Genomic DNA, 15,569 nt, shown 5'->3' on the forward strand with positions numbered 1-15,569 from the left:
GAGAGACGCCACCCACCCGCTCCCGCGAGCCCCGCTCTTCCCTCCCCGGCCCGCCCGGCAGGTCCCCGCAGCCCCTCCGGCCGTCCGCCCGCCAGCCGTCCGCGCTCCCGAGCCAGCGCCGGGCGCGAGGCGGTGGTGGCGTGTGCTGACGTCATATGGGCCGCCCGTCCCGGATTGGCCGCAGCCGCCTCACCAGACCGCGAGCGGACGGGCGCGCGGGCGGGGCGGGGCGCGCGGAAGCCACGCCCCCAAGCGGCGGGCCGGGTAGGATCACGTGATCCGGGACCCCGCCGCCCGCCTTATAAGCTTCGCCGCGCGCCCCGCGCCACGGGCCCAACTCCAGGCGGTCCGGGCCTTGACCTCGTTCTTCCGCGAGCCCGCGCGGGCGCCCCTCGGACAGGTACGCGGGGCGTGTTGGGGGCTCTGAGGTGGGCGCGGACTGGGGCCGAGCTCGGGTCGGGAGCCTCTGGGCGGGGGCGTGGGTGGGGAGGTCGGGGCGCCCCCACCCCCTCCCGGGAGCTGGACGGACCCCAGCCCGGCCCCGGGGCGGGGCTGCACCCCTGACCCCGGTGGGCCGGCTTAGCACCCCCTCCGTCCGGGGCCCCTGGTAACTTGCGCTGCGCGCGGACGAGGTGTGGGAAACTTTGGGACTGGACGGGCCGGCACTAGAGGTGCTGCGGGGGGCACTCGTGGGCCCGCCCCGGACACCTGGCCGCCGCCGCCCCCAGCCCGGGCGCGCTCAGGTGGGCCCTCCCCGCGGGACCTCGGCGCGGGTCGCGCAGTCTGCAGGCGCCCCAGGGGCCCGGGCTTTCCCGGTCGAGCCGCGATGAGTGCGCATCGCCGTCCGTCCGACGGCCGCCCCGGACCTGCGCGCCCCTCGCCAGCGAACTTGACGGGGCTCCGTCCCCCGCCCCCTCTCCCTGCAGGAGCGCCGGCCCGCCCCCGGTGACCGATGCCCAGGCTGGACGACCACTGCTGGAGCTGTTCCTGTGCCCAGGGCGCCAGGCACCGGGGCCTCCCTGGAGCCGGGGCCGGAGGGCTGGCGGCCAAAGTGGGAGACATGCTCAGCCCCGCCGCGCTGGCGGCCCGCCGCGGCCCGGACCCCGACTCCGCGCCCGCCCGCGGGCCTCGCAGCCCCGGGGCGGCGGGTCGCGGCGGCAGCGGCGGCCCCCCCGGCAGCTGGCACCACCACCTGGTGCAGCGGAGCCTGGTGCTGTTCTCGGTGGGGGTCGTGCTGGCCCTGGTGCTCAACCTGCTGCAGGTGCAGCGGAACGTCACCCTGTTCCCCGAGGAGGTCATCGCCACCATCTTCTCGTCGGCCTGGTGGGTGCCCCCGTGCTGCGGGACGGCGGCCGGTGAGTGCAACGAGGGGGCCGCTCGGAGGGGTGGCGGGCACGGGGGGCCGCGGGGCGCCGGGCCGGTCTCCCGCCGACCTGGCCCCGGGGCCGCGCGTGGAGCCCGCCGCGGTCCCCTGGCCGAGCGGGCCCGGGATTGGTGGCCCGAGAACTGGTGAGCGGCGCGGCCTCGCTGCCATTGGCCGGGCGCTCGAACACGCTACCCGCCGGCCACCGAAAACAAACCGTCACATGGGCCGGCGGGGGGGGGGGGGGGGGGGCGCGGAGGGGACGCCAGTCCGCCACCCGGGTGCCGCGGGGTGCCGCTGGCCGGAGTCCCTGTGGACGGGCGCGCTGACTTCTTGGACTTGTTCTGCTGCCTGGCTGCTTTCATGACGATGCATGGTTGGTCTCAGCTGGGGAGACCACTGAGCGCTTCTGAGGTCGACCAGCTTCATTGATGAGCACGCTGTCAGGTGTTTGCTGCGGTCTCCACTGCACCAGCTGTGGGAGTGCAGAGAGGGCAGTCCGGCCCCTGCCCTCAGCATGCCACGCTCTGCTGGGCAGAGCACTCTGGGCAGGTGTGCCCTGCTGTTGGCTGTGTAGCCTGCGTTTATGGACTGCTTGCTTTGTGTTTGATGTGCTTTGCTTTGTTCACTCCTTACAACAGCACTCTGCTGTGGCTGCATTTCACAGATGTGGAAACTAAGTCACAGAGATCTTAAGCATCCCTGTCTAAGGGGACACAGTAAATGGCAGGGCTGCTGTGCATCACGCTGCAAACTGCCTCCCTGGCGTCTGGGTGTGTCCCCTGCATGGAGACACATCCCATTGGCAGCAGACCCACTGAGCACAGCTGGATGGCACAGGGCTCGGAGTGGGGCCTTCTAGCCAGGACACATCACTGGGGGGATACTGTAGTTACTTGGTGGGTAGACTGCTTTCATCTCTGTTCTTAGGAAGATAGGGTACTACTTGGCCTCCCTAAACCCTTTAAGCACATGGTTATCCTATTAAAAATCCTTTTTGGGAAACTTACCTAGATGCAGATCCCATGTTTCGTGCCCATATGGTACAGCAGTTCTTTCTTTGAATCAAAAATCTGATCTTAAAAATGGAATATTTTAGGTTAGGCTTTATTTGCAATTGAAGCTTCAAGGGATTCTAGGACTATCTGAAACACAGTTTCTCATACCTCCTTTTTTTTAAAAAAAAATTATCAGGTAAGCATAGGGCAAAATCCCACAGTACATTTGTACCTCTAGCCTTTAACCTTAAAAGGTAAGATTAAGTTACAGGAAAATCAGTTCTAGAATTGTTTGGGTTTCAGTTTTCAAAACTCTAAAATTAGAACTTGATAAAATGTAATACGAAATTGAAACTGAAACTCTCCCATTGAATGTTTTGCCAGAACTGTGTCTCTTGTTTCTCTGTTCAGGAACCTGAAATAGTTACCTCTTTCATGGACACCAGGTGGAACTGCCCCATGGCTTTCAAGCCTCCGCACTTGGGCGACTTTAGGTGCTGAGCCTTGCGTCCCACAGTCGGTCCCAGGGGCCTGGATCCCCACCAGCCACCAAGCGCCCTGTTCCTGCCTTCACTTTGTCCATTTTACTTCTGTCCTGGAATGCCACACCCTCCCCCTGTCTAAATTCTCTTTGTCCTCATGCTTTAAAATTCTGTGCCTGTGAAAATTCCCTAACTCTTCCAGACCACAGTAAGCTCTTCCTACTCCGCCTTCTAGTTACATAACCCTCGTCATTTTACACATGAGGGAACAAACATGAGGATCCAGGCCCCATCGGAGCCCGCAGGGAACGGGGGCCTGGTTTTCTGAGCCTGGTCCCAAGCTATTCCCACAGGTCAGGACCTGGACTCGGGGGACGCTCAGCATGGCTGACTTGTCATAGCATTATATGGATAATTAACCCCCCCTGCCTGATTCAAGTCCGTGCCTAATTAAACTGAAGAACAGCAATTTTATTTTAAATTTCTCAAAACAATGTGAGCCTTTTGTTTGTACTCAAGGAAAACAAAAATATAAAATTAGTCTTAATTAAAATGCTGTATTATAGCACATATATTTTTCTAGGAAAAGAACTGATTTGAGTAACATGTTAATAATTGCCACGTAGAAATCATATCCTTGTAAGCTGGCATGTTCTAATACCATGTTGTTGTTTTTTCCTAGCTGTTGTGGGCTTGCTGTACCCGTGCATCGACAGTCACCTCGGGGAGCCGCACAAGTTTAAGCGGGAGTGGGCCAGCGTGATGCGCTGCGTGGCCGTGTTCGTGGGCATCAACCACGCCAGTGCCGTATCCTTCCGCGGATGGGCTGCGTCCAGCGCATTTCCTCAGCTCACATGCTGGAACGTTTGTTCCCTTTAATGAGCATATATTATCTCATAGGTTCGCTGAATGGTCTTCTTCCAACTCTTACTTTAAAGCATATTGCTTGGTTTCTACTTAGCAAGCGTTTTCGAAGGTGTTCGGGAAACTTAAAATAATACCAGAAGCAGAGAGGACTTTCTCTGTTGTGTGATAGTATCGTCTGGTTCCTGGGAGTGGGTTTTGTAAATTCCCTCTCACATGCCCACCTTACATCCTTCTGTTGTGAAGACCTGGTGTCTGGCCCAGGGAGAAGGGACTGGGGGTCCCTGTTCTTGGGCCGCTTCTAGAGGTTGAAGAGAAACCGGTCTCTGCTTCTCTGCCGCCTCCCTGACCCTGACCACCAAGTTTCAGGGCCGGGCAAAGGCGGTGTCCTCTGCAGTAGGATTCTTAACAGAAGGTCCCTCGACTTCCCGAGTCCTCGGGTGAAATGCATCGCGCAGACTGTTACGTGTGTGTACGTTAGTGTGTTTGTCAGGAAGGACGGGCCATAGTTTCCCAGGTCTCAAGACTTTGGGTTTCTTTAGCACAACTAGAGTCTATTTCAAAATCTCAGGGGAAGGTATTTTTAGAGTTACTGTTTCTTAAATCTGCTCTACCTGTATTTTAATGATTCGAGCGTCAAGAGAGGATGTTATAAGATACCTTAGCTCTGACAACATTGGTTTTTTTCACCAGCTGATCAGTAGTGTTGTGATGAAAAGCAGCTGTGTCTCCACAGACTGGAAGTGTGTAACGTAGAATGACACCTGATGACGTGTCCAAGGAGACATGGGGAGAGGAGTGTGTTTGCTCAGTTCAAGTTACTAATCAAAACAAAAAATGGGACTGGGACTATAGAGGACTTAGCAAAATACGTTGTTTTGTGGTCTAAACGCTAGCAGCTACAGCTTTGAGAATGTCTCCTTGTAGATGAAGTATCCAAGCATGTGATCCAGAGGCGTCCTGATCATGGCAACCTCGTACCCAGCAAAGCCTTTCTGCAGCAGCCTGGGCAGGTTTTTTGGATGGAGAGTTATGTGGTGGATAATAATGAAGACACACGTGTAGGATCTGGGGTGTTGTGTTTTGCTTGGTTGGTTGGGTTTTTCCTTTGGCTTGTTTTAATCATCTTAAAAATCACTGAACTTTTCCTTAACCTTGCATCACCAGAAATTGGATTTTGCCAATAATGTCCAGCTCTCCTTGACATTAGCAGCCCTGTCTTTGGGCCTTTGGTGGACATTTGACCGTTCGAGAAGCGGCCTCGGGCTTGGGATCACCATCGCCTTCCTGGCCACTCTGATCACTCAGCTGCTGGTGTACAATGGCGTCTATCAGTAAGTATGTGCTCTCAAATAGCGACTGTGTCCAGAAGCTGTAACTTCACTTTTGTTAAAAACACCCGCTCAGCTGGGTGTCATGTTTTATTTATACATACATGAGGCCGGTTTGGGCAGGAAAGTCTCAAAAATGCTGCTTATTGTCGATTTGCACGTTAACAGCGTAGCGTCTGTAACTTGATCTCGGGGCGCAGCACGCAGACGTGACCGGCCCGCGGCCCGTTGCGGTAGCCGGGTGACCTGTGTCTCCCCGCTGAAGGGGGTCTTACCCCGGAGGCCATCCGAGCCCAGGGAAGCTGACGGCTCGGGCACAAGTCCCTCTGCTCTCTCGGCAGGTACACATCCCCGGATTTTCTCTACATCCGCTCCTGGCTGCCGTGTATCTTCTTCTCGGGAGGTGTCACCGTGGGCAACATAGGCCGGCAGCTGGCTATGGTACGTGGGGACGCGGTCTGCCCCCGGCGCGGCAGGTGCTGGCCTCCTAGGCTGGCTTTACGCGAGTCACTGTAACGTGTGCTGGTCAATGTCTAGTTGAGACTCAGGAACGACTACTGAGAAGAGCGTACGTTTAAAAAAATAAGTAGCAATACCAATGCAGCTCTTTGCTAAATTATCAAGATTCAGGGGATTTGTAAACGCATGATGAGCTGGGAAGCAAGCAGAGTTGTGGGCAGCCCTGCATGTAACGGATGCGTTCCGTGGCTTTTCTGAGCTCTCAACTACTCTAGTAACTGGCAGCGTGCGGTCACTGAAAGGGCTAATGGTTGATAACGAGGCCCCCGCCCTCACGCAGGGGCAGGTGATGCCCGGGCAGCAGACGCCGCAGAGACCCTGCGCCCAGGTCCGGGCCTGGGTAGGCAAGCCCTGTCCTTCCTGGGATCGGTGGGCCTGGCGGGCCTGGCTCGGCGTCGCGGGGAGGACGGACTCCCAGGGCTTGGAGCCATTTCCTGAGAGCCGGAAAGGCAAAGGAAGTCCGGGATCATTTTGGCAGTTCTGTTCAGTAGTAAACATTCACATTTCAACACTTTAGTAAGAGAAAATTAAGTGTGGACATTTAACTGTTCTTTCGAGTTGACTTTGACTCTAGGGCTTCAGTGAAACGAACTGAAGAGAGCTGCGGAGTCTTACGAGGGCCACTGCCCTGAGATCAACCCTGGGGCGTTCTCAGAAAACTTGTCTTGGTCCCTCAGGCTGTTTATAGAACAGGACGTCTATTTGTGCCTGCTGATACTTGTGGGAGTTGAATTTGAAGGCTGCGTGGCTGGTTCACAGAGATAGAACTAAGTTCTGAAAGATGGAATGTGTAGCACCGTCCTACTGGCTCCGGAGTTCCTCGTCCCTCCCTCCACTCCTTCCAGTTCCAAGGAGCCAGCGCCCAGAAGGAAACTTGATGAAAATACGGTTTCTCGCAGCCCCAATGAGGGTCAGAGGACTTGGCTCGCTTATATTGACTTGCACGGGACACCCGTGCGCTGACTCCCTCCTGCCCAGCCCACTGACTGGTTTTCCGAGTAGAACTGGGCAGGTCCACCATCTGTCCACCATCCATCCACTGTCCATCCACCAGTGCTTGCTCTTCCCTTTCAGTCTTTAAGAGCGGGGGGACTTACATAAGGATGTTCTTACCATACCTTGAAATGAGGGGCGTGATAATCACCTTCCCTCCCAGGTCATGAGAATGAGTGGACTTCTCAAGTGTCTGCGCCCACCCCACATGCCATTGTTTCCATCCATGAGCATGCGGCTCCCTCCCCCTGGGCCCCAGCTGCAGGGAGAGTTAGCAGGGTCAGAAGTGGGGGCTTCCTTCCCCTGGACCAGGGGCACTGCCGGCCATCCTGTCGCCTGGGATGGGAGCTGCTGACGGCGAGTGGCCGCTCCAGGGGAGGGAGACGGCAAGGCCCCCATTCTCTGGGTGGAGAGCTCGGGACAGGTGAGCGTGTGTGAGACCGTTCTCAGTTGTGGGGGCAGCTGTGTTCGTGCTGGGGGAAGCTCCGTGGTGGAGCGCGGCTTCCGGCAGCTTCTGGCAGCTTCCGACGGCTTCAGGGAGTTAGGGCCGCCTGAGAGTGGGGAGCCAGGTTTAAGCCCTGTTCTGCGGCACGGGTCTGTCTGACTTGGCGGGCAGCACTCGCGTCTCTGGTGAGGAGACCGGCCTCGTGAGTGGGGGGTGGGAGATGGGCTCTGGAACGGGTTAGAAGCAGCTACTTTTGGGAAGTAGAACTGTGCATGGTTTTTAGAGCTCGTTAGATTTTTCCAGTCCTCATTAAAAAAGTTACAGTGAAAACATTACTTTTATAATCAGAAACGCACGTGTTGTGTAGGAACTTGGAGCCTGTGGAGGGTGTGGATGAGGGAGCAGGGAAGCCACGTCCCAAAGCTGCACGCGGGCTCCGTTCAGTGGTTCAAGTCACTTCCTCCATGTGGTGGTCGTTTGCCTGCCCGGCATTTAAGAGGAAGTGATGAGGCTGTAGCGTGATTGTATGGAAGAGCTTCGAGTCTTTTAAAACGTTAAGGCGTCAAGCTGCCCCAGGGCAGGGCACGTGTGGCTCTGCTCCCGGTGGCCCGGGCCGCAGGACTCCTGGCAGCGGAGAACGGACTGCTTTCCCGTGGGTGCGGGCCGCCCCTCGGCTGCCGGGGACTGTAGTAACGCCGGTGTCCTTTCTGAGGGCTGCGTCGGCTCGTCCAGTCTTCGCGGCAGCAGCTTGAAGTAGGACCTGCTGTCGTCCGATGTGAAGACAGGGGGGAGGGCGGCCAGGAAGGTCAGCCGCTCGCCTGAGCGTGTGCGGAGGGAGGGAACGCGAGGCCAGCGCACCCGGTGTCCCGTCCGACCCAGGCTGAGCGATAGCTCTTGTCGGCGGTCACTTGTGTCCCTGCGCTAACGCCAGACCTGGCCGTAGTCTCCCGCGCACCGTGGGTGGCAAACCCACCTTCTCTGCGTCCCACGTGCAGTGGGTCTGCCCCCGGGTTTCTCTAGGCGACCTTTGTTTAGGACCTTTCCCATGTTTGTAGCCAGCAGCTCATCGTGCTTTCAGACGACCAGATCTTACGTCTGTGTTTCCCTGGGTAGGAATTAGCGCCCGAAAACTCCTGGCGGCCCCCTCACTGCACTTCCCCCACATCAGACACAGGACGGTCTCGGGCTTCTGTCGCTGACTGGTGGCGTTCATCCGAAGTCCTACAGGACGGGTGCCTAGGTGGGGGAGGCCGGTGGGCCACACGGGTTCCGGGAAGAAAACATTCGCTGGAGGTCCTCCCGTGCCCTTCAGTGGCCTTGTGACCTCAACAGAGGCCTTTGGTCGTTGGAGCTGCTCCTCCCTCAGTGAGACCTCAGCCCTGCGCTGGGAATCGCCGGGCAGCACCCGAGAGCGGGGAGCACCCAGAGAGCGGGGAGCACCGGAGAGCGGGGGCACGCTGGCACCTGCAGGTGTTGTCGTGAGGCTCAGACCAGGAAGCACGGGCACAGGCGGCCCTCTGCGTCCCGAGCCAGGCCTGTCTCAGCAGACTGCCCGCTGTCGTAAAGGTCCTTAGGAGCAGACTGATGGTGCCCAGAAGAGCGTGCTTTCTAGACCGCAGTGCGCGAGCCTCCCCGTGCCACCGCCCGCACCCCTGCGCCCTCCCTTCAGGGGCGGGTTTAGCCCTGTCTGCACTCGCGCAGCAGCTTTGTGGCTCCCAGCCGAGGGCAGTGAGGTCGTCACGGGCGGGGGGCTGTCTTCTGTGCCCGGGGCTCCCAAACTTCCTGTCCCCACTGTCCCCTCTGTCAGGAGTTTCTCTGCACACACGTGCGGGGCTAATGTTCTCGCTCTCTTCCCGTGTAGGGGGTTCCTGAAAAGCCACATAGCGACTGAGTCTTCTAACCCACCGGAGAAGAGCCAAGATTTGGGAAGAAAGTCTGTGACATTGGATTGTGACAAAGATTATCTTTTTTCCTCAGTGATCCATTTAGATTGGGCTGACTGTACCAGTGATTCCCGGAAAAATAACTCACCTGTCTTAGAATAGCAAGTGGAGAAGAACTGCTTCTCTCGAAATGGTACCTTGCTTGCCGCGTCCATGCCCGTGTCCGCTCTGGAGACGCGACCCCAGGCGGGCGCAGGAGTGCCGGCGGGCACGGCTTCCCGAGTATTCGATCTCATTTACGTTATTAAAAGCAAGTTGCCATATTTCACAGCCTTGAACTAAAGCCTAATTACCAGCTGTTGGTTTTGTGTTGGTGCCCACGGGGGATAGCTTGATGGTGCTTAACAAAGGTGAAGTGTGGAAAAATAGGAATAATATTTATCCAAAAGATTTTTTAAAAATAGGGTTGTGTAAAAAGAGAAATGGCGGTGAGCGCAGGGAGGCCGCTTGGGTGCGGCCGCGGTGCTGAGACGCTTCACGCTCACGTGCGACACGCGTGTACCACAGCGCACAGCCGTGCTCTCCTTCCTCCCGCGGAGTTCTGTGCAGACAATCTTACCGAGCACAGAGGGCAGTGAAGGCCATAGGCCACACTGTGACGTCCTGGAATTCTCACCTCGATACTTGAGAAGTTTCATCCAAAATCCATAATCCTCTGAGGGAGTCCCGTCTGCCGTGTATCTCAGTCCTAGTGAGCCAGAGTCCTGTGTGGTTTCCTCCATCCTCCAGAACAGACGTGGCGATTCTCCCACAGCCCTATGGAATCTGCAATCTGTGATTGCCTTGTAAACGACGCGTGCACACGCCGCCACATGGAACATTGGGTGTCTCTAAATACTCAAAGATATTGGTGAGCACAATGTATTCACTGAATGGCATAGACCATCCTAGACCCACTTTGCAAGGATTGGGTCTCAAACGTCAAGTGCAATGTATATGAAAACCAATCTGAGCCTTGTATTCTCTTAAATATTTATTTTTTTTTAACGTGTGAGAGGTTAAAGAGGGTTCTCCATTCATTTCAGTGCTGCATGGAGGCAGAATTCAGCAATAATTTCTTTCGGTTATGAAGTTACTCTGTTGTGCCCTCCACTGAGCCCTGGTCCTTTGAAATACTCCAGTTGTGTGGGTTTAGTAGATTTGTCATTTTTACTTACAAATTTACCTTTTTGTACTTTGCAATTTAAATGTTTTTGTTTTAAATTCTGTGAAAGTGACTTCATTATGAGACTCCTTTTGACTAGAAACGGGCGACGGGCAGGACGGGGGTCGGAGGGCCTGGCGGCTGCGGCTACACACGTGCGCCCTCGGTTCCGCTCGCGCGGTGATCTTGTTGCGGTTATTTGGTTTTGTTCTGAGAAAAATACCTTGGAGTAAATTGTAGGTGACTGTGTAGCTGATCTGTTTTAGAGGAATTTTGTGTAAAAGAAAACGGGATCATTCCGAACTTCGCACTGACCCCTTACGCGTTTTCTGAAAGTGAAGACGGATGATCAGCTGCGTGAAAAGATTTTTCAAGGAAGAGGTCAGCATTTTATGAAAAACGAGAAGTTATTAGGTGAAAGAAGTAATTGAATCTTTAAAATATACTTGATCATGTACAAACAGTAAGTATTTTTTTCTCTGAAACTGGAAGTAAATCTATATCTGTTAGAAATAATGTAGCCAAAAAATGTGAATCTGAAGAATTTTTTTGCCAATACTTTATAGCAAGTATATGAACCAAAGTGATTTGCGTTTGTAAAAATGTAAGATATTATGAACAAAATTTGCACTATCCCGGATACAAACATCTAGTGAGATTCACATTCATACTAAGTTTTCAGCACTGTGTTCTTTTTGCATTCATTTTTTACTTTTATTAAAGGTTCAAAACCAATTATTGTGTTTATGAGGTTTTCTTTAAAGGGGTGGAGGGGGCTTTGTGTGGGATGTTAGAATTTGGAATGGGAAAATACCTTACAGCTCTCCAAACTTGACTAAATGTTTATGTAAGTACTCCTGGGGAAGCACTACTCGAGTGTGCTTTTCCTTCCGGTGGGAGGTGACTGGCAGCAGACATTGCACCCCCCCCCAACTCTGGCAGGGGGGCATCTGCCCGGGCCTGGCTCCGGCCTGTCCCAGGAGAGCTGTGCTCCGTCTGGGGGTGAAGGGCCGCTTCTCCCCATCCGAGATAGGGGTCTGCCTGCAAATAGAGCCCAGGAAGAGTGACCACCAGCAGACATTTCCCTCACCACAGAGACTCGAAATCCCGCCCAAGGGGGGTCCGCGTGTCTCCAGCACAGCGACACCCACGCCAGACCGTCCAAGTCCGGGTTTGACAGCCTGGGAGTGCAGCGCTTACGGGACCGTTGGTGGGTCGGCGGGCGAGGAATCCGCCGTCCCGTTCGGTTATGGGCGAGTCTCGCTGTTCACAGATTCCTTCTTGCCCCCTCGGTCAGCTGCACGGGCGAGTCTGAGCGCAGGGACTCGGCTGGTTTTGAGTCCCCTCCAGCCTCAGCCGAAGAGTCTCTGGAGGTCAGAGACTGACCCAGGACGCTCGTCACTCGGTGCCCCGGCGCCGTCCCACCCTTGCTCCAGGTTTCCCTTCACGCTGGTACGACAGTGAGGGAAGGGAGCCAGTGGGAACCTAGACCTGCCTTGCCTGGGATGCCTGGGCAGCTCGGGTCAGGATCTCAGGGTCGTGGGATCGAGCCCCACGTCGGGCTCTGCATTGAGCGTGGAGCCTGCTTGAGATTCTCTCTCCCCGTCTCTCTGAGATAAAATAATTTTTAAAAATAAATAAACCTTTCTATTTCATGTGTTAAAACAGACCTTTTGCTAACAACTCTCTGAGTTTCCGCTTTCTCTGTAATAATGCAGCTGGCAAAGTTGGGATCTCCAAAAAGCATTATATTGTAAAAGTTTAATAAAGATATTAAAATTCTGCTTCAGTACATACTATGCAATAAGGTTCTGGCCCACTCCCCACTAATCTCCCATCAGGCCTGCTTTTGAATAGGAGGTGGGCTGATAAGCAATAAATTAGCCACACGAGGGATTTCTTTTTTTTTTTTTAAGGTTTTATTCATTTATTTGACCGAGAGAGAGATCACAAGTAGGCAGGGCGGCAGGCAGAGGGAGAGGGAGAAGCAGGCTCTCCGCTGAGCAGGGAGCCTGATGTGAGGCTCAATCCCAGGACCCTGGGATCATGACCTGAGCCGAAGGCAGACGCTCAACGACTGAGCCACCCAGGCGCCCCAATGCAGGAGGGTTTTCTTATTGATCCCTGAATGCGGCCAAAATAGGCAGAGACAGATGCATGAAATCTATCCAGTCCTGACACCCGAACTTGGTGGGTGCTCTGTGGATTTTCTTCATAAGATTGACACCCGAGGAGTTTCTCACCCAGGCATTTATAGAAGCCGCCGAGTGCTGGGGCCAGGTGGGCTGGGGAGCACGGGGGTGTCAGGGGCAGGGCCACGGGGGCATGGCCAGCCCAGACGTGATTTTGAAGACAAAACCGTGGCCCCTCATGACACGTGGGTTTCATTACTCTTTCCGTTCCTTGGATGCTGGATTTTGGTGTTTTGGCACCTGTTTGACTAGTTCTCTACAGTTTTGTTGTTCCTCGGGATGCACGTTCTCAGGTTCAGAAGACGAGGAAGACACGCAGCTCGGTCCACTGAAGTCACTTCCCCGTCACAGCTGTGCTGCTCAGACCCCAGCCAGCATCCCTCTCACATTCATCTCCCCGAAGCTCCCCAGGCTGCAGGGCCCTGTCCGCATGACCACCTGAGCCGTGACTGCTGCCTTCGTCCTCCCCCTGCTGTGAGCCGCCCGGCCCAGCGCCTCGGGTCTGGCTGTCACCTGTGAACACTTGTCGGAAGAGCGTTGAATAGGTGGATCCATTGGCTCCGGCGTCCGTCAGCCGCCACGGCACTTTCCTGGGCGCTGCGCCCCGACCGTCCGCCGGCACAGCTGCGGCCCTTTCCCCCTGTGAGCTCCAGTCGGCGAACGAGAACCTAAATCGGGTGGTTAGGATCTCTCATTGGTGGAGCTTCGACGTGAAGCGGTCACATTTTCGTGCAGGCTTTTTACCAGTGAGACACGGTTGGCTGTTCTTACTGCCGCCCCCAACGAGGTTCTGACTGCCCTGGGTCGTCCTGTCGCCCTGTGCACAATGTCAGCGAGGGCCGTGGCGCTGTGGACGAGTTTTCCCAGGCATGGGGCTGGGCTGCACTGGGCCATCCACACCTCCTGCCTCCAGCCTCGACCAGCCGAGGCCGGCGGGGCTGTCGGGATCCAACGCGGGGTGACACCGGCTGCTGGCTCTGAATGTCATGAGAGCCTGCGGCCGCCGCCCCACACAACACCCTTAGCACCCACCTGTTCCAGCCACAGTGCTGTGTGCTTTGCACCCGGGAGGTCTGCGGCCGTCCTTCACCTTGTGCCTCATTGGCCTTCCGCCCGCCTTCGTACCCGTCCTCGTTCTCTCCCGCTCGGGGCCCACAGCTTCACCCTGTCCCCTAGCTTCCCGTCAATCACCTCAGTTACAAAGACCCAAGGAGGGCAGGGCAGGTGCAGGGCTAAGCTTGGAGCAGGATCGCGGGCTGAGGAGGACAGCTGTGCCCCTCACGAGCCGCCTCCCGAGTCCTCGTTCCCGCGGCCAGCCCCGGGGAGGGGTGCGAGCCTGCGCTCACACATGCTGCTGGAATCCGTAGGCCTCCACAGGAGCGGCCTGCCCGGCCAGCTCTGGGACTTGCCTTCTCCCGCCCCACCACACCTCACTATCCACGTCTCCCTCGGACCCCCACCAGCTGGCCAAGCCGTCTGGAAAAAGGTCAACATGCCAACAAGTCATGGAAAGATCATTTCAAAGTTTCACATCCGAAAGGAGGGAGAGTCTGCACTTTATTTCACATTATAGGATTAGCAATGAGTCCTTTAAGAAATCTGGGCACACAGAAAAGCCCCACTGGAAGATTTCTCATAAATGAAATTGTTGTGTTTCCTAAGATCCACATACAGAAATTTGCCATTGTACAGTTGGTCATTTAAAACCATCAAGAACAAGGATGACTTGTCTGCTGTCTGAGCACCCTGGCTCCCCTCAAGGTCAGAGCAAAGGCAAGTCGGGGAGAGCTTCCTTTCCCAGTCCTGCGTGGAACCGTTTCTCCGGGGAACGACCTGGTCTTCACCCTGTGCGTTATGGGCAAACCTGTGCTCCCCACCCCAGGATAAGTGGAAGCCCGACCCCAACACCTCAGGATGTGACCTTGTTTGGAAAGAGGGTCATTGCAGTCCTTGAACCAGGGGAAGACGCCATCACTAGGTGGCCCTGATCCAGCAGGGCTGGTGTCCTGGTCAAGAGGGGAAACGTGGATGCAGGGCAGCAAAGAGAAGAGGATGGGAAGACACAGGGGAGGCCCCGGCGTGAGGCCAGGGGCTACAGCACCAGGGAACGCCCCAGGCTGCAGACCGCCCCAACCTCGTGCCTTCTGAGGGACTCTGGTCCCGTGACACCTTGGCCTAGACTCTGGCCTCCAGATCCGGCAGACACGACATCTCTGTCGGCTTTTTGTTTCCTATGACAATGTTTACTTTTCCAGAAGCACAGAACACCTGCTCGTCTGCTGACTCACCCACTTCATCCAGACTTTCGGGAGTTTCTAGAGCTTTGCCCAAACTCCTTTTTTCCCTAGTACAAGAACATTGAAATCTAACCCAAACTCCCCATGCCATCCTGAGGTAGGATATTCATACTGTGTTATAGATAGTTGGAAATGACAGGGAATATTTACTGTAGAATTCATTTTTCCAGATTTCTGTCATTTGGAAAACCCTCTTAGGTGGAACCACTTCATTTCCCAGGCAGTGCAAGGGAGAAATGGATAGAGAAACTGCAAATCAAGTGGGAAACTAAGAGCCAGGGCCTGGAAGCCAAACCCTGAAAGCCTCTCTTAGTCAACAAGGAAGTTTGCTGGTCTGTGTAAACATAACTGGCTCAGATTAAAGTTAGCACTAACCAGGTAGAACTTCTACTCCCTGTGTCAAATTCTCCTGCTGAGATCAGTCTTCTCTCTGCAGCTGTCCCCTAAGGCAACTGACCACAGAAAACAAACAAAATTGTGAGAGTCCAGCACAGGCACCCTCCCCTGGGGGACCTCACCCCAGGCTCCACCCAGGGTTGGCAGCCAGACCCTCTGTCCTACAGCTGCTTCTCCCCTCCCCAGGGAGCCCAAGATGCTGGGCTGTGGAAATAAGTACCTGGCTGGAATTCTCTTCTATTACTGGGAATGCAACACATTAGAGCTGGGAAAGGCCTTAGCCATCATGCCCCTTCCCCGTCTCCACATCACGGGTGAGGAGCTGAACGCCCAGGAGGACACCGAACACGCTGTGTCCAAGCCCGTGGCCATGGCAGCCTCATGTCCTCCCCTCTGGCCACTCCCAGCTCTGTCCAGCCCAAGCAGCTCCAGGTGCCCAAGCTGTTCCTCCCACTGGTGAGCCCCAGTGCTGACCTCTGGACTGGGCACGGCTCCTGGTGACCCCCAACTGCCAATGTGACCAAACATGCATGGGCTGTACTGTCCCTGGGACTCCCTGTTGCTCTCCTTTCCCTGCCCTGGGGCACCCTGTTGTAAAAAAA

The 15,569-nt window shown here is 55.7% G+C and overlaps 1 protein-coding gene across 4 annotated transcripts; it reads left to right on the plus strand.

Moving 5' to 3' along the window:
* Positions 1-260: 260 nt before the first annotated feature.
* Positions 261-10,817, plus strand: INSIG1 (insulin induced gene 1). 4 transcript variants are annotated; one of them, XM_078059785.1, is made up of 7 exons: positions 261-400; positions 927-1,355; positions 3,526-3,650; positions 4,875-5,041; positions 5,380-5,479; positions 8,109-8,235; positions 8,857-9,000. In XM_078059785.1, exons 2-7 carry the CDS (start codon positions 953-955, stop codon positions 8,865-8,867), a joined length of 933 nt encoding a protein of 310 aa, XP_077915911.1. In that variant the 5' UTR covers positions 261-400; positions 927-952; the 3' UTR covers positions 8,868-9,000. The 4 variants fall into 4 exon arrangements, with proteins under 4 accessions (XP_077915911.1, XP_077915914.1, XP_077915913.1 ...); XM_078059788.1 differs by lacking the exon at positions 8,109-8,235 and having other exon boundaries at positions 8,973-10,817; XM_078059787.1 differs by lacking the exon at positions 8,109-8,235 and having other exon boundaries at positions 8,857-9,021.
* The last annotated feature ends 4,752 nt before the right edge of the window (positions 10,818-15,569 follow it).

This window comes from Halichoerus grypus, chromosome 12 (genome assembly GCF_964656455.1).
Source record: "Halichoerus grypus chromosome 12, mHalGry1.hap1.1, whole genome shotgun sequence".
NCBI lineage: Eukaryota > Metazoa > Chordata > Mammalia > Carnivora > Phocidae > Halichoerus > Halichoerus grypus.

Coding starts and splice junctions, on each gene's coding strand:
- INSIG1 (XM_078059785.1), top strand. CDS start 953: ATGCCCAGGCTGGACGACCACTGCTGGAGCTGTTCCTGTGCCCAGGGC. Junction 1,356..3,525: donor GTGCTGCGGGACGGCGGCCG/GTGAGTGCAACG, acceptor GTTTTTTCCTAG/CTGTTGTGGGCTTGCTGTAC. Junction 5,480..8,108: donor TAGGCCGGCAGCTGGCTATG/GTACGTGGGGAC, acceptor TTCCCTGGGTAG/GAATTAGCGCCCGAAAACTC.